General features: G+C 46.1%; 2 protein-coding genes across 3 annotated transcripts; one reads left to right on the plus strand and one right to left on the minus strand.

The window, feature by feature from the left end:
• The first annotated feature begins 4,437 nt into the window (after nt 1-4,437).
• On the plus strand, nt 4,438-14,189 carry TTPAL (alpha tocopherol transfer protein like). Of its 2 annotated transcripts, none has more exons than XM_055813715.1 (5): nt 4,438-4,526; nt 6,245-6,697; nt 7,423-7,616; nt 9,499-9,609; nt 10,326-14,189. In XM_055813715.1, exons 2-5 carry the CDS (start codon nt 6,259-6,261, stop codon nt 10,599-10,601), a joined length of 1,020 nt encoding a protein of 339 aa, XP_055669690.1. In that variant the 5' UTR covers nt 4,438-4,526; nt 6,245-6,258; the 3' UTR covers nt 10,602-14,189. The 2 variants fall into 2 exon arrangements, with proteins under 2 accessions (XP_055669690.1, XP_055669689.1); XM_055813714.1 differs by having other exon boundaries at nt 4,440-4,495.
• Nucleotides 14,190-14,483: 294 nt separating this feature from the next.
• Nucleotides 14,484-22,846, minus strand: SERINC3 (serine incorporator 3). Its single transcript, XM_055813710.1, has 10 exons — nt 22,712-22,846; nt 21,992-22,153; nt 21,330-21,523; nt 20,136-20,215; nt 19,240-19,377; nt 18,221-18,390; nt 17,399-17,489; nt 16,813-16,990; nt 16,162-16,389; nt 14,484-15,406 (listed from the first exon to the last, which is right to left on the minus strand). The coding sequence occupies exons 1-10, from the start codon at nt 22,748-22,750 to the stop codon at nt 15,268-15,270; spliced, it is 1,419 nt and encodes a 472-aa protein (XP_055669685.1). The 5' UTR covers nt 22,751-22,846; the 3' UTR covers nt 14,484-15,267.
• Nucleotides 22,847-24,278: the final 1,432 nt, after the last annotated feature.

A 24,278-nucleotide genomic window follows, 5' to 3' on the forward strand; every position in this document is an offset into this window, starting at 1 on the left:
ATTTGCTGCATGCAGCTCCTCTCCTCTCCTCACAGCCCGCCATGCAGCTGTATTCCTTCATCCCAAGGGTGTACAAGCATCTGAGATGTTGCTTAGGGCTTAATCCAGCACCAAGCCCTGCTTCACTCCTTCCCACTGATATAAGGGCTTGTGAGGGACACCAGGCTGAAAGCCCCAAGAGCAAAATCAACCAGTCCAACCGAGGAAGCAGCAGCACTTCCCTCATTCTGCCCCTGGAAAGTAATCCTACATCTTTTACCAACCAGGTTCCTCCAGGAGCAAACCCAAGTGCCTCCACTGCTTTAACACACTCAGCAGCACTGCAGCCATTGCCATGAAGGGGCTGACAAGGAGCACAGGTCTCTGAGCAGCAACCTCACAGCCCCCTGCATGGGCTAATCCTGCCAGGGACCCACCCTACCACAGACATAGCTGCTTTCCTTCCAGTGTGCCAGGGCACCACAAAACACCATGAAAGACTGGGAAAATACTGTCTCAGTTCAGAGTAAATTGGAGGCTGGTCTAGATGACCTTTAAAGGTCCCTTCCAACCCAAACTATTTTATGATTCTATGAAATTAAACTACAAAAATCCTGTAATATTTAAAACATTCAGAGGTCCTGCCAAGTACATTCCTCGCCAAGCTTTTGCAAAAACATTGCTGGTCTTGAAGCTAGCAAAGCCAAGGTGAGGGGAAGTCTTCTCTCAAAGCCTGGGCTTGGTACAGCTACGTGTCTGTGTCACACCACACACTTGGCTTCCTGGTGGTCTAACTGCACATTAGCACAACTTTATATGGTTGGGTGGGGGCTGCCTGCCTGCCTGCCTGCCTACAGCTGCTTTGGCAGCAGATGCTACAGATTTGTGTACATTTGCGTATTAGTGCCTGTTTCCATAGTTTTGCATGTGGGTCTGGCCTGCTGTATGTGTGGGGAGAGCATGTGCAGAGCAGGGGCAGTGCTCTGCAGCACAGCTTCTGCTTCTCACTGCTGAGGTTGTCATCTGTGAGATCCCCTCCTCACACCACAACGTGCAGGGTGAGACCAGGCATGGAAGCCTGTCCTGGAGGATGTGTGCTTCCAGGCTTTGAGACCATGAATACTTCTGGCAATCTGGGGCATATTTTCTTAGTCACTTCACCTTTTGAGCACAAAGGAATAGTAGTTGGATTGTATCACAGCCAAGCACCCCGTGGAGCAGGTTACACCACTCTGGCATAGCCTTGCCTGGTGCAATTAGTAGGGGCTGCCACTACCCTACAGCCCTTTCCGTGCTGCCGGACTGGTGCGATAGACAAAGCTGGGACTTGAGATACAACATGGCCCCACGCGTGGCCAGACCTCACCCAGCACTATGGAACTAGTGGCTCTCTGCTCTCATGTGGAGCCACTCAAAAGGGAACCCAGAGGTTCCACCTGCACCCCTCAGACCAGAGACCCTCTCGGCTTGAACTGCACATAGATTATCTTTATTACAGGACTGTTATGTTTGCACAGTTTAGTGATTTAATATCAGTTTAAAGCCTGCTCTGTGAGCAATGCTGTTTGAAGTCATGCTCTCTTTTCAGCCTCAGCTTGCCAAGACTGTAAAATGTTTATTGCTGATGGTGGAAAAGCTTGAAGAAGCCAAGATAACTTTCCCAGGCTGGGTATTAAGACTGTTTGGGTAAGTAAATGAGTGAAGAGTATTACATGGACTTCATTAAATATCAACCAACACCAACAGCCATTCATTTATAACATAACGGCAGGGCGCAGGAGCACCCAGGATCAGAGCTAAGAAAGGTATGAATCACATGTGGTAGGAGAGAGGAACATGAGAAGGGCTGGATTCCACATGGGGCTCCAGGTGTGGCTCCCAAGGTCAGGCAACACAACTCCTCACTGAAGCTCCTGCAAATAGTGTAAATATGGAGCTGATGAAGTGGCAGAGTTGGTGAGGTTCATCTTTTAGTTGGGGAGGGTTGCATGCATGTGGTCCAGTATGGCCTTCTCCCTCCTGCTGCTGTGGGTAAGGTCAACACTCTCCAGTTAGGGGAGGATGGTCAGTGCCTGGATGTTTGTTTTCAGTTTTTACCTCTTACTTCCTTATAGACAGGTTCTGCCTTTACTGGTTACTAGTCACAGGATGCCAACACCAGGTAGAGTAAATTACAGAAACTCTTACTACAGTTCCTGTGATTTCATGTGGCAGTACTTTAAAACTCCCCCTACAACTTGGCTTGGTGCTTGAACCCCTCATTTCCATTCACCATCCACTGCCCTCCTTGAGTTCAACATTCCCCATTACACGGAAAACCGAGGTAGGGTAGTTACTTCATTTGGGGACCATACCCAAATTATATTTCACATCCAGTTCTTCGCTATGCAGTATTCTCACTTTTACTTTCCTTCCTTATTCTCTCTTACCTGCCTAAGGCTCTTGCTCTTTTTTTAGTATCCTTTCTCATATGTCTCTCAATGTGATTGCTACCAATTCTCACTTGTTTCCTGCCCTTCTTGCTCTCAAAACAGAGCTTCCTTCCCACATCACTCCTTTCAAACATCCCTGCCTACTCCTAACACCCTGTTACAGCAGCTATTAACCAGTCAGGTCTGGAACTGCCACATCCCTGCTAAATTTTCCTCCCTTGTTTGACAGGTGCAAATTCCAACCAAATTTTGCAACCTGTAGCATAAATTCCTGTTTGCAGCTCTGGTATTTCCCAGCTATTTGGTGTTTTGAAGCCTTTTCTCAGATTAGCCCTGCCTCCCTGCTAATTTCAACAATTAGCTGGATCAGGCGCACCCAGGAGCCTCCTTCAGCTGCGAGGCCACAGACCCATTTCCCCAACATGCACCTTCTCCCTCCCTCCCTCCCAACTGTGTCTGCAGCTGCCAGCTTCAGGCTCTTACCTCTGTCCTGGGACTCCAGGTCCCACTGAGTGGTTTCTCTGCTCATGCTGTGCATTTCTGTGCCCAGGAGCTGTACACATGGAAACAGGAGCAATGTAAGGTCTCTTGTTCTCCTGAGGTCCCCTCCAACCTCATTTATCCAAGCTACTGGAAAAGGCATGAAGCAACATCAAAGGCAGGTCTAATTCCCACAGATCCAAACTGGTCCCAGCTTAGGGCACCAGCTTGCCAGGCTGCACCCAGCTCTGACCTGGCTGGGCCCAAAGCAGGAGTGGACTGGAACATCAGCGTGGGGTTGGATCAACGTACTCCTCTGAAATGTGTCTCCGCAGGTAAGTGCCTGTGGTACACTCTATTTGTTTCCATGCTGGCATATCTCTTTCCAGACATGGTGTCACTGAAACATTTTCCACTTTGTATAAGGGTGAAATCTTGGAAGAGAAATAAATCAGAGCTGTATCTCAGATGCTGCCGAAGGGACTTGTTTCCTGCTGTGGGTTCCTGGGATTCCCGCTCTTTGTTCATCTTTGACTCCCTCTCCTGGCTGAAAACGCGCAGGCAAGAGGAAAGATTTCACCGAGCTGACTGGGACCTTCCAGCACGGGGACCGTCCCCAGCAGGACGCTGAGCCTGTTTTGCAACCAAATGCATCCATTGATCGGTGGGATTATGCATCATTCTTCCCGCTCCCCAGGACTCCCTGCTGAGCCACTTTTGCTGAACCATTTTTAATGCAGCAAGCTCGGCAGCATCCATCTTTTTTATTACAAATTCCATGCAGACAGGTCAGGCATCACCATCCAAACTCATGTGGGATACGTCTTTCTGTCTTCTCAAAACCCAATCTGCCTTTATTAGCACTTTGTTCCTCTGTCGGCATTTCAACCCGGGCAACAGCTGGGCCCTGCTCCCACCCCAGCAGGAGCCAGCCTGGAGGCTCCCCTGGCTCTGAGCAGGTAACCCTGCAGCTGCTCTGGCTGGGGAGCTCTGGCTGGCAGGGAGAGGCTGCAGGGCCCGCGGATGGGGCTGCGGCCCCGTTCCCGCCACCCGCTCTTCTGCTGCCGCTCCCGGGGCGCGATGCGGCCTGAGGTACCGGCCTGAGGTACCGGCCTGGCCGCAGGCGGGGCGGGGGAAGGCCCAGTCCTGGCACGGAGAGGCCCGGAGGTCACCACCTGAGCACTGCTGTTCTCGACGGCCAGTTTCAGGGGAGCTTTATATATCTATATCTATATATATTTATATATAAAGAGCATATATGAATTGCGCGTTTGCGACTGACAGCTGGAGGCAATGAAATGTCGTTATGAAAGAGGTTGAGGCGTTATTAAGGGGCAGAAGTGCCCCCCACGAAGCGGTCTCAGGGTTCCCTCACTGCGCAGCCACCAGAAGCGGGGGCAAACCCACGTTTTCGGCCCGCTGCGCACCGCGGGGACGCGCACGGGGCCACGCCACGGCTGGAGGCGCTGCCGCCGGCCATGAGCAGGAGCCCGCAGCGCTCGGCAGGGACCGCGCACGCGCGGCGCCAACGTCACTTCCGGGCGGCTGTTGTAGTTCCGGGGCGCCGCTGCCTGGAGACGGCGCAGCTGCGCGGGAGCGCTCTGGTACGGCGGCGGGGCAGGGCCCGGGGTGCAGGTGAGGGGTCTGGGGGGCTGGGTCTGGCGCTGAGGAGTCGGGGGGGGGGTGTCTGGTTCTGGCGCTGAGGGGTCTGGGGGGGTGTGTCTGGTTCTGGCGCTGAGGGGTCTGGGGGGGGAGTGTCTGGTTCTGGCGCTGAGGGGTCTGGGGGGGTGTGTCTGGTTCTGGCGCTGAGGGGTCTGGGGGGGGAGTGTCTGGTTCTGGCGCTGAGGGGTCTGGGGGGGTGTGTCTGGTTCTGGCGCTGAGGGGTCTGGGGGGGGTGTGTCTGGTTCTGGCGCTGAGGGGTCTGGGGGGGGAGTGTCTGGTTCTGGCGCTGAGGGGTCTGGGGGGGGAGTGTCTGGTTCTGGCGCTGAGGGGTCTGGGGGGGGGTCTGGTTCTGGCGCTGAGGGGTCTGGGGGGGTCTGGTTCTGGCGCTGAGGGGTCTGGGGGGGGTCTGGTTCTGGCGCTGAGGGGTCTGGGGGGGGTCTGGTTCTGGCGCTGAGGGGTCTGGGGGGGGTCTGGTTCTGGCGCTGAGGGGTCGGGGGGGGGGCTGGTTCTGGCGCTGAGGGGTCTGGGGGGGGGGCTGGGTCTGGCGCTGAGGGGTGTGGGGGGGGGGGGCTGGGTCTGGCACTGAGAGGGGATAAGACTGGAGGGGCACAATGCTGGCGCTTAGCGGGCCTCCTTGCCCCTACACCCACCTCAGTGCTGGGAGCACAGGCAGGGCAGGGACCAGGGATTCGGGTGCTGCACAACCCGGTCTGTAAGGAGGTGAAGCACAGCCCTCTGAGTGATCCTGGGACCTCTCCCGAGGAGCCTGGGGAAGGGATGGTAGAAGTAAATCATTCAGATGTCTGTCACTGCAGGAGGAAGCTGGTTATGTGGGATAGTATTATTCTGACTGGCAATTCCTGTGTGACACCCAAGAGCGGTATAGTGTGCCGTGACTGACTCTTGAATAGGACTAGCTCAGGAAAAAAAGGCATATATTTCTCTTTAAGTCCCAGATCAAGCTGCAGGAAATATGCCAGGCTCATAATTTTATAATTTTTTTACTCATTTCTATCCACTTGCTACTGGATTTGCAAATTCAGCTCCCAGTTCAGAAATATTGGCAGCACATTAAAACTAGATTAAGCCTACCTTGATATCCATGCAGTGCTGGCATGAGAGTCTAATTTTCTCACCTGCTCATCCAGTCTGAACTGCAGCTGTTTCTTATGTTCCTGAGTGCCGCGCCTCCTGAATTGCTCAAAATGTTCATGTGGGCAGACATGCTAATTGAGGCATGTATTTGCCAGAGAAGCTAATGAAAACTAGCTGAGCCCAGACAGCTGAGAGTTTCTCAGAGGAAGGTGTAATTTGACCAAATGTGAGATCCTGCCTAACTAGGATGTGTTTGCTTTAGTTTCTAATTAAACCTAGGAAATAAATGTTAAGGCAAATTAAATTCTGTGTTTTGCAATGCAGCTGTGTAATCCTGTATTTTAATTCTGTTAGATTTCATCCAGGGTAGTTTTCTACCTGCTATAAGATAAAGAGATTAGAGAAACCTGCACTTTCTAATCCTAGCAAGAGAATTAGTGTCTGAACTGTGCTTCTGGCTGTAGTGCTTGTTCTTGGAAGGGCAGTCTCCTTAGCCAAGAAACAGAGAGATACAGGACATAATAAATACATAAATAGTTAATATACTTGTTAGTCTGTGGGGTTGTTTGTCATGTGTAACACTTGGTTTTTGACAGATTCCTGCCACATTATGTCAGGAGACAGCGACTGCACCAGGACAAGCCCATCAGTGGGGTCTCCATCGGACAACGAGTTCTTGCCAGATAGGCCAAAGTATGTTTGCTCTCTGTCTCCTGATCTCATTACCAAAGCCCGGGAAGAGCTCCAAGAAAAACCTGAATGGAGGCTCCGTGATGTGCAGGCACTCCGAGATATGGTGTGCAAAGACTATCCCTCCCTGGGGACCTGCCTGGACGATGCTTTTTTGCTAAGATTCCTCAGAGCCAGGAAATTTGATTACGATCGAGCTCTTCAGCTTCTGGTGAACTACCACAGCTGTAGGAGGAGCTGGCCTGAGGTCTTCAATAACTTGAAGCCATCTGCAATAAAGCCTGTCCTAGAGTCTGGTTTTGTCACTGTGCTGCCTCGTCTGGACCCAGAGGGACGCCACATTGTCTGCATCCGACCAGGTACTGAAATGCATGAATGTCTTTGTTCTCAGAGTTCAAGGTGTGTCCGAGTCAAAAAGATCTGCTTCCTTGCTTCCTTCTCTCCTGTGAACAGTGGTTACTTAGCAGAGTACATGGGTTCTCTTTGAAATTTGAAAAGCTAACTTGTGAAGGGACACATTTGTCGTTAGCCAACGGTATACCAGTTCCTTTTCCTGTGTCAGCAATAACTGCAGTTATGTCAAAATGAAAATGCAGTGAGGTGGGTTGATGAAATATTAGGTAATTCAAGAAAAATTAATGTGTAGTAACTCAAATTGAAACAGGGCTGTTGGCCTACAGTTAGAAGCTTGTGTTTTGTTTTGACAGTAAGTGGAGAGAGGAGCCTAGGACTCCCATGTAAACATTCAGAGCTTTCTATGTACTTCTGGTGCTGCCAGGCTTGCTGTAAATTTGCCTTCATTCATTCTCCTCTTTTTCCATTTACCTGCTTTCTTTCTGAGCTGAAGCTGCTTCTAATAAGCTGTGCTGGGTAGAGAACAGGGTTCTTAAAACCATTGCCTTTTCCCTGAAGTAAACATGAGTTGCCATTTATCTCTTGCTTAAGAAAGGCTGCTCTGAGCTAGGACTGTGGCTGTTAAAGACTAACTTTTAAGAGTCCAGGAAAATAGAAAATCAGTTTTTGGAATGTGTATTATTAGCTTATATTTATTCTCCGACTTACCATCCATGTCTTGTAACCTCAGACAGATGGACACCCAGTAATTATCCGATTACTGAGAACATTCGTGCCATATACTTAACGTTAGAAAAACTCATTCAGTCCGAAGAGACCCAGGTGAATGGAATTGTAATCCTGGCAGACTACAAAGGAGTCAGCTTATCTAAGGCGTCTCATTTTGGTCCTTTTGTAGCCAAAAAAGTGATTGGAATTCTTCAGGTAAGACCTGAACTGGTGGGAAAATAAGCTTGTGCATTGTAAATGACTGCTTCTTTGTCTAGAGTTCTTGACTATGTTACCAGAAACCTCAGCATCTTGGCCTTTACTAGCAGACTTAAAAGGTGTCTCTGCCCAACCAGTTTCTCACACCCTTGCCAAATTACCTCACTTGTCCTTTTTTTGACTTTTGCATCCCTGAAAATAAATTTGCATTAGAAATGCAAACTTTGAGTTGGAAGAGAAAAAATTAGTTTTGTCAGGTAGTGGTAAGGAAGAGAGAGAACAGCGAATTACACTTAGAAGACACTGTTTTGCCTGAATGCTGAGGAATGGCTCGTTATTTAAATGGTTCCTGTCAGCCAAGATGGAGCTAACCACTGGGGAAGTGCAAGTTCAAGCACTGCTGTAAAAATTTTGCAGAGAGGGTGTGATTTGAGGAGGATTTCCATCCATTCCCTGAAAGAAGAGAGTCTTCTTCAGCTTAGGGGGCCACAAAAGAGTAATAAAAAGGATCTCTGTCTAGATGTTTGGAAGGAAAATGATGGAGAGCAAGTTAGAGCAAGGGTGTAAGCACAAGTGGAGTTGTACAGAATAGGAAGGTGAAAGGAGTAACCTGGCCAAGGTGGCAGGATGGTCTGATGATTTTACTTGATGTTTTACCATCCTATCTGGAGGAGTAAGGTGAGGAAATCTTCTCTTGAATGGATTTATGCCATCATTACTTTTATTCTGGCCTGAGCTAGTTATGTTCTTTGTTGTATCTATGGGGGGTAAGGAAGGATGGGGGGAACCAGGGGAGTTCAGGGAGATGATAGCAGTGAGTCTATGAATGCCTATATAAGAACTTGCTCCTTTAGATTGCTGATAATCTAAACTTGTCATTTTACTGTCTGAGCCCATGTTTAATTCATACAAATAGTGTGATGGGTGTCCTGCTGTTATTAGTGGAAGCTTTTCACAAAACAAAAGCTGAACTTGGTGAAGGACGTGAAAGTATGGATTGTATATAAATGTGTTGCATCAGACTTGCTGAGCTGTGTCTCTTGTAAAGATGAGCTAATTCACTGACCTTCTTAAGGAGAAAAGTACTCCTGCAGTGCATGTTACCTGCTTTTCACTCCAAGCATTGACTGCTTGCTCTGTATATGCAGAGCTGGTTATAAGGGAAGGAAACTTCACTGTGGCACATGAGACTTTAATTGCTGATCGTGACCTTTTGCCTTGGAAAAATGTTTCTGCAAATAAGTATCTCCAGCAGAAATCTCATAACTAGCTGTTGTTTTAAACTATCTTGTATAGCAGATGCTGTGTATTCTGTTGGCAGCAGAGCCTGTTTGTCTTTTGCAGTTAGCTTGACAGAATAGTTGGAATGGCAGAAAAATAGTGATATTAGATTTCTTCCTTACATAAAAGCACATTTCAGAGTGTCTTGGGCACCAAATCATGTGTTTGGACACACTGTTAGAATCAGCCTGCTCTGGCTCCCAAGGTGGTGCACCCCCACAGAAACCTGGGTTGTTACTTTGTAACTGCATCATTATCAGGGTTGGGAATATGTGAATGAAGGACAGTGATTACCTAGGTGTCTTTGTCAGGGGAGATGAAGAACAGTAAGAAATGAAAATTCACTGACAGCGATGTATTTCTCAATGCAGGGTTTTCTTGTCTCTTGACTTTATTTTTATGCTTGCAGATCTCCTCCTGAGACTGTTCCCTATTACGAGGTGAATTTCTGTTGCTGTATTGGTTTATGTTGGTACCTCAGATGAAAAAGTTTGGGAGCTGGTGGGTTGTGCTGGCAGTCAGTTTCAGGAAATCTTAAAAAGAGGAAGATGGCAGATGTTTTCTAAACTGCATTATAAAAATCTTATTTACCCTTCAGGATGGATTCCCCATTCGAATAAAAGCTGTTAACATAATAAATGAGCCTCGTATATTCAAAGGCATTTTTGCAATCATCAAGCCTTTTCTGAAGGAAAAGATAGCAAACCGGGTAAGGATTTCTGTCATTTTAATGTTATTGGGTTTGGGTTATGTGCTTGGCCACTGCAAGTAAAAAAACATTGAAAAACTCCACAACTAGAACAATGTTGGTTCTATTTACTTGATCTAACTGGTCCTTTCTGATATATTTTTTAAAAATATGCCTGTTGGCAAAATTCTTCATGAGGGAGAAGCTTTGAGGAATTGAATATTGGTATACTAATATGGAACTTTAGTACATAGGCTGTGTATTCAGGGCATTAATTCTATCCCTGGGGTTGGGTTATTTCAGCAAGTAACAATTTGTTTAGGAGGTGGCATCACAGGAAATCTTCTTCTCCTTAAGCAAGTGTCCTGCATGGCACAAGTATTCTTTCCATAGGACTGAATGTAATTGTGAAGGATGATGCTTTTTTCACAATGATAAGTGCTTCCAATCCCATGAATGAACTTGGGGACGAGCTGAATTTGGAATCTTGGCACAAACTAGCACATGTCAAGTTTCTTGCTGGGATTTAAGCTGCACTAGGCTTGGGTTGTCCCAAGACACCTCTCACTAGTGTGTCTAACTACACCTGCCCAATGTTGTATGCTGTCGCTTGCCCATAAAAACATAATTTCTGAAATTTGCTCTTTAACTCAGAGTAAGCTTGTTAGCTGTTAGTAGTGCATACCAAATGCTTTACAGCAAACAAACAGTCAGCTATCTTCTGCTTTCTCCTTCAGTTTTTTCTTCATGGCTGTGATCTGAATTCTCTTCATCAAAACATTCCCCCAGTGATCCTTCCTGAAGAGTATGGTGGAACTTCAGGGAAGCTGGACATCTCTGCATGGAATGAGCTGCTGCTAGCCTCTGAAGAGGACTTTCTGCATGATTTCTCACAGTTGGTTCTCCCATGCGACAGCTCACCCCATGACATGCTAGTGAGTGGGGATGCTGATGACAAGCAATGTGATGATTCTCTGCGAGGCATGAAACCTCAGCTGTATTACTGTTATTAACAAACCAGTGAAGGGAAGTTTTCCAGCACAGTTAAGATCTGTTCTGATAGGGATATTGTGAACTCTGCCTTACTCCTAAACTTGCAGTTTAGGAACAGACCGCTGAGGCACTTTACACTGTAGAACCAAAGGAAGCTAAAGAAGGCACAATAGGGGCAGGGCAGAGTTTGGGGGTGATAAAGGCAAAGGGCACAAGTTATGTAGAGTACTTGAGGCTCGTCAACCTCTGTGTGAATGATGCAAACTGGCCTATTCTTTCTAATGGTAAACAAAAATTACAGTATGGTAAGCTTCATAGTTTCTTATCCCCTCCCCACGCAGGTGAAAAGTGACAGTGATGATTTCATAGCTTTGTGACCATCTGTTCCTTCCCATTCTGAAAACAAGAAAATTGCTTTTGAGCCCTGCAAAATGTAGTTCTGTCAGTGAAGATTGCTTAAAAACATAAAAAGTCCAACTTGGCCCATCCTCTGTCACTTGGTTCAGATTGTGAGTTGGCACTTCTGAAATATCTCAATCCATATTTTTATAAAATTAATACAGAGCAAAACTTTCTTATCCATGAATATCAGTATGCAGATAATCTCTGAAACTTCCTCACAGCAGGAAGAACTATACCTGGAGGCTTAACTACTATAACATCTATGCCAAGGTTTAGTATAAACAGTTGCAACCTTCACTTTCAGAAAACATAAAGATTTTTAGATCATGTGCTAAGGCTTTCGATTGGATAACAGCATCAGATAATGAGGTTTGGGACCAAGTAAGAAAAACTTATGCCATCTGCTTTCCCATGTTGTCAGTTGTTCAGTTTGTCAGCTGGTTGTGATGAGGAACGGGGTAACTAACTCATACACAGAATTTGTAAGGAGGCTTTGTAGCAGTTGGCATATAAGGTATAGAAGGCAATACTTCATGTGAGACAGCAAGGTGCTGCTTTAGCTTGTAACTTTGGGCAGAATTTGAGTTTAAGTCTGTGAAACCAAATGCAGACAGGCTATTTGAAAGCACATTCTTAAATTTCCTGGTATTGTAGCATTTTGTTCACTGTGCTTGTCAGCTATTTTGTGAAATGTTACAACTTTGTTTTCCACTTTGTTGACCTCTTTTGTCTTTGGTTGTCATGTTCCTGTATGAAGTTAGACTTTAATCATCCCTGTAATATTTACCCTTAGCTTGTATGCCTGTGGTTCTAGGTCTTTGTCTAGAGACAGAGCTAAGACTCCAATGTCAAATCAGGGTAAGATACCTATGTCTAAATAAGCTGTTCCCACTCCCCAGGTTCAATCTGTTCAATGGTCTTAATTAGAATTTAGCTCTCAGCACACTCTTTGCACATTTTTTTTTCTGCTCTGTAATAGTGTGGAGACGGGAAACCTCACTAGGACCAGGAAAGCGCACACCCTGTTACTTCAAGGTGAAATATTTCACTGTTTGGTGAAAAAGAACATCCCTTCCCTTCTAATTGGAGACTTTTCTCTTGAGCACTTTCTCTGGGTGAAATCTTTATTTAGTGCCAAGTGTGATTATAGGTACCAGTTATGTTTCTGTAAATATAAAACTAAAGCATCTTGAGGATTTCAGACATTCACTTTTCAAAGTGCCAAACTCTGTTTTGAATGTCTTTCTTTCCCTCAGTCCCCCTACAGCATGATTGCATTGCCAAAAAGAGATGAGACTACCACTGTAATGACTTCCTGATCTGGCAGCAGGCCTCACCCTGGACCTAGGGGGTAGCAAATGCTATACCTGCCATCCAAGCATTATAAAAGGAGACTGGGTTCTGAAAAGGGGTAAACGGTGAAGCTTTTTTCTGGGTGGCAGTTCAGAATTTGTGGGAGCGTGGAACTTGTCACTTGAACTGTTCTAGATTGAAGGTGGGAAGAGATTAAATATCCTCATTGAAAGCATCTGATTTTTCCTACCTTTTGTAAGTCAATTCTTACTCCTCTTTGACAGCTATTGCCTTTAGTGTAGGGGGAAAAAAAGCCCAACAATTTTAATCTACTTAAAGTAAGAGAGTACTGCTAGCCACTTTTTAATTTCTGACCGTAATATGCTGTGTGTTTTGCGGAGATTAATTCAGTTCTTTGTGCCACCTAGCAAGACAGTAGCACACAGCACCAGGACTTAGGTAAGTGGCTGCCCATGCTGTTTAACTGCCAGAACGTAGAGACTGGTATTTATGTTGTAGTGCCTCTGAAGTCCAGCCACAATGTAAAATTAAAAAAAAAAAAAAAACCAACCAAAACAGAATGGACCATTTTTTCTAGTGGTGAAGGCATGACTGGTATTTTGAGCCTCTTCCCTTAATTGTGCTGCAGGGTTTGAAGTGGTGGTATTTTGACAGTTAACCTGTTAAGAACAACTACTTTGATCCTCTTATGTAACTATTAGAGAAGGAGGTTGAATATTCAAAATTTGATTTAGTGTCCTTCAAAAAGAAAAAAAAAACCACCTAGTGGTATTCAGCAGGTGGCTGAGGAACCTCTACAGAAACAACACCCTTTTTTTTAGGCTTTTATATTCTCTTGCATGCCTTAAATAGTGGGCAAACTAGATCAGTCCCTTCCTCCCCTTTTCTCCTCTGCTCCCAGAGAAACTAAGACTAAATGTTTTAAATGTAATAGATAGGCTATTTTCCACATTGATGATATAGCCTTGTCTTATGCCTCCAGAACTTCTTTTTCTTAAACTTGGCTGCTGGGCAGTTGATGTCGGGATGTTTAAACTAAGCTTGAACTTAGCTTTATCAGGCATCTAACTGTTACTTCTAATTTGCTCTTTCTCGGCTTTAGAACTCAGAGAGAGTTGCACCCATACTGAGCTGTATCTCTAACACTTTTTAGGTTCATAACCAGTGCTTGGCTTGGCTTAACAGTAAGCACAGCTCTGTTTTACATGCACCTGACTACTGAGCTGAGAATGCTCTCTGAGCTTGAGCACTTACTAGCAAAGAAACCAGTTTGTTCCCAAAATTTCTTAAGTCAGCATTTGGCAAATAAACACTTGTTTTTAAGTATGCAGTCTCCTTCTCTGCAAGTTAATAGAAAAGATAGGCAAAGCTTACAGGTTGGGGAATTTTTTTGGTTGTGGGTTGTTGGTTTTTACAGCACTAAAACTGATCTGTGCTTTTTTCCACTTGAAGTAACTTTGTTTCCGGAGGTTATATGCCTTGCCCAGTACATAAGCCATCCCTGCCAATTCCAACACCTGGTAAGGAAAGATACTTGAACTGCACTGGGCAGCCATGGCATTTGCCATTAAGTGGGACAAGAGGTAGCTGCATACTGTACATAAAAGTACTTGAATTTATACTGTTGCAAATGGGTGTTACAAACCCTGAGGTATTTTCAGGAACTGGGTGAAGTATTGGTTTTGTTAAATTCATTTTGGCATGAGTTAATCATAGTGTTATTCAAACTAATAATTTTGCCTTCTGTTATATGTGGGCCTAGAAGCGTTGGGTGGTTAAGTGTACATCTTATTTTGACAAAATTTATTTTTATATTGCATTTTATAAAATGGAGTGGTCAAAATGTGTACTTCTATGATGCACGACTGGGTGATTAAACACATTGTAACAGCTGCTGATTTGATATTTAAAATATTTTTGCCTCGTGTCATGTTGGGGTATTTTATTGTAAAAAAAAAAGACAATAGCAACATATACTTAGTTCCACACTAACCACACAGTTGCAAGAATCACATGGAAGATGCAGTTTGTTTCAAAAAAAAATACATTATGACTCCCTAGTTGCTTCATGGAGAAAACATCCAGTCACATCCAACTGGACACTGTGGCAGCTAATTAGCATTTTAATAATTTTGCATTGAAGAATAACTGGTACTTCTTAATGCTTCTCAACAAATCTGCAACAGTTTCAGTAGTTAGTCTGCTTTATTCAAATGAGTTGACAGTGCAAATGCCTTAGTGCCAATAGTAATTTCAGGTACATTATTTTTATAAGCATATTAGACAATTGAAATCCAGTAGAAGCTCTATTTTTCCACCCCCATCGAAGTTGTTTAAGCTAGTCATACACTTACCACTCCATATTTGGCAAACATGCTAAAAAAGAAGTTACCATAGAAGCTGGCTCCTAGAAAGGGAGTTTTTTCTGAAAAGGAACTAGTGAACCAGTTTTTCAACCTTGAAGTTGTATTCTTTTGGTGAGGAATACAGGGGGGTTTGCCACAACACAGGAAAGTAAGTATAATTTAAATAAACTTTTGCAGTGGAATGTAGAAATCAAGCAGCATGGCTTAAACTTCCAGGAACCCAAACCTTAGCATACTAGTGCATTATGCTGAATATAATTGTTCTTTAAAATATATTACTCATATTTAGCTAAGTGTTACTTATATTCAGTAGAAAGGTTGTGGCTATTGGACAGAACAGATACTTTCTTTTGCGCTTTGACAGCACAACTGTAGTGAATTTTAAAAATGCAGTAATAAGATAACCATGACAAGGTTAAAATAGAAAGGTAACATAATAATTTTGATTCTGCATCAAGCATTATGCAATACATAACTTTCTATCCACCTGCATGTTAATATCAACATAAGAAACAGTAACATAGACAATGTAACTAAAGCAATACATGAACATTTTGGCTCTCAGCAAAAAGTTCCCCACTTTTGTAAGCTCAGGTGCAGCAATTTAACTGAAGTCCCTATTAGTGAGGACAAGAGGAGCCACAAGGGTCCAAAGATAGAGGATGAGACAAACCCAGCTGGAGGTTATCTTCACCCACACGGCTGGCCACTTACTTGTCATTGTTTTAAAATCTGCATCAGGGCTGAAAAGTAAAGTCGTCAATTAATAGATACAGAAGGCACCTTCCACTACTCCTTGCTACATGTCATATAAATCTGAAGTTAGGACAATCCTTTGGGACCCTCTGATGCAAGAACCTTTGTGGGAGCACAGCGAGACAACTAAACCAGCAGTTTCCTGTGGTTCCTTCATAGGCTGCTTGTTCTTGGTACCACTGTTCAAAATCGACCTGCTTGTGCTACTCTTAAAGGAAGTATTTGAGTGACCTATGCAATAGTCTCCTGACAGCTGCTGCTCTGTAAGTGGGTTTGCTAATGTATACAACATGGCAGTCCTGGGGAAAGCTGTTCAGAATAGAGGATATGTCCAAGTATTCCCAACACATCTAGGAAATCATATCACTGTTTAAGTGGCATGTATGGCTGTCCACGCACACCTTTCCCAGGGTGACAAGCCAGTAGTATCAAGCTGGCCTCTGACAAACTCCCCAGGAAGCCACCTTAAACCAATTTCATATGTACCCTTCCTCCTACTTGCCTATCTGAAGGACTGTAACCACGCTTTCTGCCCCTGCAGCTGTGAAGCAGTCCACTAGGACTACAGCTGCTGATTTTGCCTTTTTACATCTTAATTCAGCAACACAAAATTGAGAAGGCGCAACTGTCATGTTACTGGCATAGGGACAGCACCTTAACCAGCCTGGCAGCAGTAGCCTATGCACCTAGAAACTACATGCTGGCTAGCACACACAACCCGCTGCTTTCTGTTTGCTCTTACCTGTACCAGTTTGTGAGTGTCATCATGATGTAAAGAGATGCAAGAAAGAGCATGAAGTGAAAGAAGGTGTAGCTGTACTGAACACCATCCTTCTCATTATCCATGACACGGCGCACTTCTCCATCCTCTGCAGCCCCGCTGCCTGTTCCCACAGTCTCCTCCAGAATGGCACTGTCACTCCCAGACAGTGTCAGCTTGTTCACCTGGCTGTTACTTGAAGAGCGAATGCTGCAGTGTAACCCAAAAAGAGACATGGTTAAAAACTCCTTTTTCACTTCGTTCTGTCTGCTAATAAAGCAAGCAACAGGCTACAATGAATATCTGGGACTAGCAAATAACATTTTTTAAATCCATCTGGAAACACAAGGAAGCTTCTCAAAGAGATCTGTTTTCATCCAAGCTTTTTTTGTTAACCTAATTAAACAGTGTTCCTAGTCCAGGTCTTGTAACACATTTTGTTCAATTCTCTGGCTTGGGCTAATAAGGCCTATCCTCATCCACAAAACAGAACCAGGGTTATTACCCATATTTGGGCTCAAGCCTTGGATATGAATAAAGGCAGGTACATTTTTCACTAAACCTGGATTCAAACCAAAAAAAAAAGCAGAAAAATCCCAAACATTTCTCATTTGATAGCAGTGCTGATCCCACCTGGAATACAAAAGGCAAAGGACAAAGATAACCAATCCAACAACACTCTGGGCATCCCACCACTGCAGGGACTTGGGCGGAGCTGGAGTAGCAGGTACGACAGTGGTATTTGCTGGAACAGCTGTGGGTGTAGCTATCTGGGTAATGATGTTCAGCAAACTTGGGTTACAGTTTCGTTCTGAAAGGGATTTCAAGGCAGATTAAAGAGAGATGAGCTTTGTCAGCATTTAGCTAAGACGACATTACAAATAAGCTTGCAGTTTTTCATTCCCTCTAACTGCTGATCTCTCCAATTCCCCAGAGGCAGCAATGGCACAGAATATTTTTCTTCCCTGTGAGCTAGACAAAAGCGTAATAAATAAATAAATAAAATAAGAATGCCCCAACACTTCCCTCTCCCCCCTCACGAATACCCCAGTTTAGTTCTGGAAAGGTGCAATTTGATGGTTTCTGTAAAGTCAGCTTTACTGCCCCCACTACATTCTATCTAGACAGATCAGCACAGTGATCTGTAATAATTACAAGCCCCATCAACAGCTTCTGCTTTCACACCAAAACATGTTACTCAAGACAGCCTGCTGCTTACCAGGCTCATTGGACATGGCTGACCAAGTGAGATACATGGTGTAGAGTGTGATAACTGAGGACTGGAGGAGGCCAGAGCGAGGCTGATGTTCCTGTTCAAAGACAGAATAGCAAGCCAAGGTCAAAAGGGCAAGTTTTACCTATAGTTGAATAGTTTTAACGTACTGCCACAGATTCAGCAATTACTAGCATGAAAAACTTTATTTTTAGCAATGCACTGGGCTTTGTTCTAAGTTCAGAAGACTGGAAGAAACTCCTTAGAGTAATACAATTTATGTAGTGAGCAACTCAAGCATGGAAGGAATAAGCAAACCAAATCCAGTTTCTCTGTGCCCAAAACTCAGTTATGGGTTCTAACTGAGTTAATCCCAACTTGCTTAACAGTTCTAGAGATACAAATCTAGCATGTGATTTATTTGAGCAATACCAGTTCAGAATCAAGGAACATGCATGCTTCCTCTCATATTAAACATGCCTACCCATTATTTCAAAGCCATGGCATTAAGCCAATAAATTCCCAGCTTATTTTGCTTTTCGTTAACGGGTGTCTCTGTTCTGCCACAACCTTTCATCACCAAAACCATGGTAGCAGTCTCCCACACAGAAACAAAGTCTAAAACAACATTAGCCAAAAAAACCCCACACGTATCTTCAAGAAATACGTCACTACATAGTGCGCTGGTTTCAGAGCAAGATTATTTTTTTAAAAAAATATGTTCCTAGCTAGCATAGCAAAATTTTAAACTTGTTATGTCTGAATTGGTGCTACATCTTTCTTACTTCCCTGCTTTGTATGTCAGAAGAAAACAGCAGAGAAGAATACCTGAACTTTTGGAAGGATAGAAACAACGGAGACAGCAATGCACAGGATCATGTTAATGCTTATGAAGAACTTGTTCTCAGTGCAGTCATCAGGCTTGGTGTAGAAAACACAGAAGAGAACAATAAAAACCAGCGACAAGGCATAGAACAAACTTGTACAGGACAGCAGAGCTGGAGGGGAAAAAATGAACTGTTAGAATACACATATAGTTTAACAATATATTTAACGTGATTTAATAACCAGCTACTATTGTGATGAGACAGTCCCTCTTCCTCACCTGGAAGCCTGGTTCAGAAAACTAGACTAGCAAAATGCATTTGTATTAGGTATGGCTAAATTTCTGCTTCGGCTCACTAAGTGTAGCTCAGAGGAAAGGCAACGCTGCCATCAGGGAAGCAGGACCTGCCTTTCAGTAGCATTTTAATTGGCTTAACTGATGTCAGGCCACAGTGTCAAAATGAGAGTGCTTTTCACATGCTTCTCACGGGCTATTTGTAAGCCCTGAATTCCCCCTTCTATGCTAAAGGCCACCCATTTTCATTTCCATTCTGCTATGTTCTTTATAAGAAGCTATAAAATGCTGTTGCAGCATTTGTAGCTATGAACAAAGAACCACAACAATTAGCACTTTGTAATTTAGAGGTCAGCTCGGGAGCGTGCGCTGAGGCACGCTTTGTGTTGTACTGCAGCCACTGTCATCGACATAACTGACTTCCCGAGGACCTCAGCAGGGGAGGCGGCAAAGTCAGAGTTGAAGAAATCCAGCTACTAACTCTGCACTTGCACCGCAAACTAGGCAAGTGTTGTTTATTATGACTGTCAGATCTGCTAATCACAAGCCTAAAATATTTTGCATTTTATTTAATGAGAAAAAAGCAACACGGCAGCTATTAATTCCAAATATTTACAGTAGTGACTCAAGGAGACTGGAGCATAATTCTAGTTATGCCCACAGTCTAGTGATAATCCACAGAGTACTGGTCAGCAGAAACAAATCCTTCATAGGTTATGATTCCTACCTGCATACCAACATTTAGAATTTCCCTCCTCCATTCTCTCAACCCAGTTCTCATTCCAGGAGTGAGCAAAGTCCACAAGAAGCACCAACTGGATAAGAATGAAGCAGAAGGCTCCGCAAATACCAATAGCAAACCAAGCTAGAAAAGGAAGCAAGAAAAACAAGATTAGCTTTTAGCATTTGCATGCTACCCCAGTTTAAAATAAATACATTAAAAGCTACTAATTATACAGAAGAAAAATAATGAAAATATCTGGAACTATATTTAGAAATGCAGGTGCTGTTAATCATATTGGCCTCCATCCTGCAGAAGCATGCAAGGAGTCCCAGCTATTCAAGGGTGCAGCTTATGCTAGTCAGGTTGCGCATGGGAATGTTTAGCCCAACATGTTTTCAGAATGAATGCAAGATGTACATAAAGAAGTCTTGTGTTAGCTAAGTACATAAAGAATAATCATGCCACATTTCTTTTGAGGGTCAACAACCCCTTCAAGTTCCTGTTATGTGGCCAGACAGTAAAAGTTTCTTGCACAGATTTTTCCAGAGATTCTAGGGAAGTATTTAGCACTTGCCAGTTTTCTAAGCTGCCTCTAATCTAAACAGAGTCTGAAGACTCAGCCCAGAAGTGATCATGTCATGATATACTGAATATATTAATATGAATACATCTATATATATACTGAATTACTAATACCCAACAGCTATACACTGGAAAAGAGACTGCTTATTGCCGTAACTTCAGTTGGTCACCAAAATACTGGATGAACCGAGATAACCTGAAGAAGTAGGACACTGTCTTCTACAAGACAACTTTCACTATTGCAACTATAGCCAGTTAAGTCTGTGAAAAGGTTTGAGTTTAATAAACAGAATTCCATGATGACATATCAACTGTACCTCTTGTGAAAGGCCCTTCAGGAATGTAAAATGCTCCAACCATGATAGCCACAATGGCAGCTATTTTGAAGAACCAGAACCTTTAAAAGAACATATAAGTTGAAAATACTGGTCTTACTCTGCACACAACAGTCATTTTACGTGATCTATAAGCAGCTTGCTGTACATGGATGAGTGCCTTAACAAACATTTAAAGAAAAAAGGTTGTGTTCAGTGGGATTACAGATAAAGATATCCTTCAAATCAGGGGGAGAGGGTGAAGCAATGGTTAATACATTGGAGACATGGACTCACAGAAACCTCAAAGTTCAACAAAGGCAAATGCAGAGTGTTGCACCTGGGACAGAAAACCCCTGCGCAGCAGGACACACTGGGGGCTGACTGGCTGGAAAGCTTTGCTGAAAGAGGAGCTCCAACAAACAGAATGTGAGTCAGCAGCTCATCCTTGCAGGGAGGAAGGCTAACTGCACTGTTTAACTTGGAGAAAGGAAAAGGGAGATCTAATTGCTGTTTTCAACTGCCTGAAAGAATGGTGTAAAGAAGACACAACCAGATTTTCTTGCAGGTGCACAGCAGCAGGACAAGAGGCAACACACACAAGCTGCAAGAATAGGAACAATTATCTATTGCAAAAAATTGCAAGTGTTGCCCAGAGAGGTCAAAGCATCCCCAACTTTCAAGACATTCAAAACTGACCTAAACAAGACCCTGAATAATCTGTTCCACGTTGATCCTGCTCTAACCAGGAAGTTGGATCATATAATCTCCAAAGGTCTCTTTCAAATTAAATGACACTATAGTAATTCAGTTATCTAGCCCAGAACTAACCCAGTTAAATCAGTGAATCAGAACTCAGAAACCAGTTTCTGCTGGCTTACTGAGTCAGACTGGCCTAGTGAATGACCCCATGAGCACTAGTCAGCGCAGGGATGGCAATATAAACTAGCTGAAATCTAGCATCTCTGTGAAAACACAGAGGGGGTGCCTAGAGCACCACCCTTTTGGTTACCCAATTATCAGTACATTGAACATAAGACATAAATAGGAAGCTTTTTAGGGGAAAAGCTTTGCATTACCCTGTATTCAGTTGAAAAGAAACTTGAGGCTGTCAATGCAGGCATAAACAATTTGCCACTGCGTTCAGCAAAGAAAACTGAGAGAGGAGACAACCAGACAGCTGGCTCACACACATACCCATTGTGTACCGAAGCTCTTGGATCATTACTTGTTTTCACTTCTATCATGAGCAGAGAGAGGAGAAAGAAGAACACTGCCATGGCAAAGCTGATTCGATAGACAGCTCTGTATCCAACAAAGACATCACAGCTGACAAAGCCATCCAGATGTGGTATGCGAGTATGAAGCCCCTCATCACAAAATCCAGGTATCTGAGTAAAGACACACTTAGTTGTGAATTTACATCTGCATTTGCAATTACATTCTTTAAGCGCTCTAACAGCCAAGGCTTTCAGTCAACTGTCATCTGGGAGATCTGATAACAAAAGACCTTGTGCTCAGCCAGCCTGCACAGACTTTATTATCATCTTTCTTTCCCCACGTCATCACTAAAAGCATCCAGGAAGATTAAGACACCATTCAGCAGGCCCTCAGATAATGACTGGCAATCTCCAGGTCTGGTCAGGTCTCAGAGACCAGGCACATACTTAAACATGTACATTCACTGCATTTGTTATTTCAGCTAGAAGCCGTGCAGTAAACGCAGTCTCTTAACTCAGGGGACAAGGCACATTGGGTGTTCGTGTCTCTGGTAATCCATTCCCAGTAAAGAGAACCGATAGCCACTGGCACAAGTAATGGTTTTGCAAACAGTGAGAAGGAGGTTTTCCCCTCCATACCTTTTTCAGCTGCTCTTCCATCCCTGGTGCCAGCATAATGCAAGCAAGAACAGTACTAAGGAGGAGGAGGAAGGCATAGATGAGACGCGTCACTGTTGAATTCTTGCTGTTGGGACAACATCGGCACAGTAAACACGAGGCACCGCTGCACAGGCAGGGAATCTGAAGGACAGAGACAGAAATAGTAAGGGCATTCCCCTCGCAGCTGGCACCGGGGTGTTCAGTGACACCGGGAGAGGAAAACCCAAACTCCATTTAGCAACACTCCACACCCTCCCGGACCGCACAGATAAAACGTTTAATCGCCATTTCTGCCTGACACCGTGTCTGAGCACACCCCCTAGATAACTCGCCTTATCAGCCCGGGCGCAGCTCCCGGGGTCCGCCGCTCGGCAGCGGCCAGCAGCGCCCAGCAGCGCCGCGGCCACCGACACCACCCCGCAAGGGCGGGCCCGGGCCGCCGGCCACCCGCCTCCCGCCGGGCGAGTCCCGCGGCCCCGAGGCAGGCGCAGGACAGCTACAGCCTGGCGCCCGCGCCGCTCCGAGAGGCTGAGGCCGCCCCCCGGCTCCCGCAGCTGGCGGGACCGGGCTTCTGCCCGCAGGCCGCGGGAGGGGAGCCGGCGGGGGCACCGGCCCTCGGCCCAGGCGCGGCTCCCGGCTGGCTCCCCGGGAAGGAAGGGGGAGGTCTGGCGGGGCAGCCCCCCCGCAGCCGCCACTCACCCAGCTGGCCAGCGAGCAGACCCCCAGCGCCGCCCCCATGGCGCCGCCACCGCCGAGACCCCTCCGGCCACTTCCTGCTTCCGCCCCCACCCTGCGGCGTCAGGCGGCCCCCGTCCAGCACCGCCGCCGCTCATTGGCTGCCCCTGCCACGCTGGTGCGCTCGGGGGCCGCTGCCCGCCAATGAGAAGGCAGGATGGAGCCGCGCGCGAGCAGGAGGCTAGGCAGGGACGGCGAAGGGCGCGGGGGGTCGCTGTTTGTGAAGGCTTCTTCCGCCCCCTCCGCCGCGAGGCGGTCGTGAGGAGAAGGGGCTCTGATTGGTCGGAAAGGTCCGTGAGTGGGCGGTTCCTCCAGCAGGACAGCCAATGAATGAGGCTGATTGGCAGGCCCGGCAGCCATTCGATAGCTCTCTCTCCCTGTGGCCTCGGGGGATGTTCGGCGGTTGCCATGGCAGCAGCGGGGGTGCCGCGGGCGGGCTGGCGGCATGGCGGCGGGGCGGGCCTGCCACCGGGGCCGCCAGTCAGTCACCGGGGCCGCCCCCGCCGCGCGCAGGAGCTGGGGCCCGACATATTGCCGTCCGATGTCCCTGAGCGCCAGCAGCTTGCAAGGCAAGGCACCCCGGCACAGGGCACCCCGGCACAGGGCACCCCGGCATGCCCTGTACCCCGTTTGCACGGGCAGAGCTGACCCCTCGGGTGCCGGAGGGGACACGGTGTCACCGGGCGCGGTGACAAGCGTCACGTCCGTGCTAAGGCTGGGTCGAAGCCGTGTGAGTTACACCTGCGTCACCGCTCAAGCACTGACCTCACCCCTCACCGGAGGGACGGTGACAACCGGCGGCCTGAGGAAGCGGGCGGGCGGCTTACAGCTGCTGCACGGACAGCCCGAGGGGTGCCGGTGTGGGCCGTGCTGCTCAGGGGCTGGGGACACTGCTGTCACCTGCCCTGCTGGAGGCCCAGGAGGGGCCTGCGCAGCCTCTTGGAGCAGTTGGACCACGGGGGGGGGAACGTGTAACTCGCTCCCACACTTGTCCCGTCATGTCATGAGACAGATGAGCTGGAAAACTCATGCCATGTTACTGCTCCTGCTTTGAGCACCGAGGGGTGTCCCTGAGCTTTGGCCTGTGCCGTGTTGTGAGGGGGCTCTGGGTGGAAGCAGGAAAGCTCCTGAGCCTTTCAGAGGTGGGGGTTCTCAAGGACACGCTTCTGCATCGGTTTATGCCACGCTTGGTTCATATTTTGAAGGTGCACAGCTGTAAACGCTAGAGACGTAATTTAAAATGGAAATAGAAGTAGAGGAATCATGTGAAAAGAGACATTGTTCTGCTCTGGGGCCTCCCGGGTTTTGGATTACAAGCATAGTGCACAACTTGCAGTCTGGAGGAGTTAGAGAGAAACAGCTGAGTGCCTACACTCCCCTGTTGCTGGGGGTCTGGGAGCAAATGAAATAGATGAGAGGTAGCTGTGGGGTGACAAAAATTGACACAGGCAATTAAGAAAGCAGTTAGGTGCTACTTTATTGGCACTGGTGTTGCAAAATGTCACAGGGCAGGGTCAGCGCTGACCAGTTT

Source organism: Falco peregrinus, chromosome 9, assembly GCF_023634155.1.
Source record: "Falco peregrinus isolate bFalPer1 chromosome 9, bFalPer1.pri, whole genome shotgun sequence".
NCBI classification, from domain to species: Eukaryota; Metazoa; Chordata; class Aves; order Falconiformes; family Falconidae; genus Falco; species Falco peregrinus.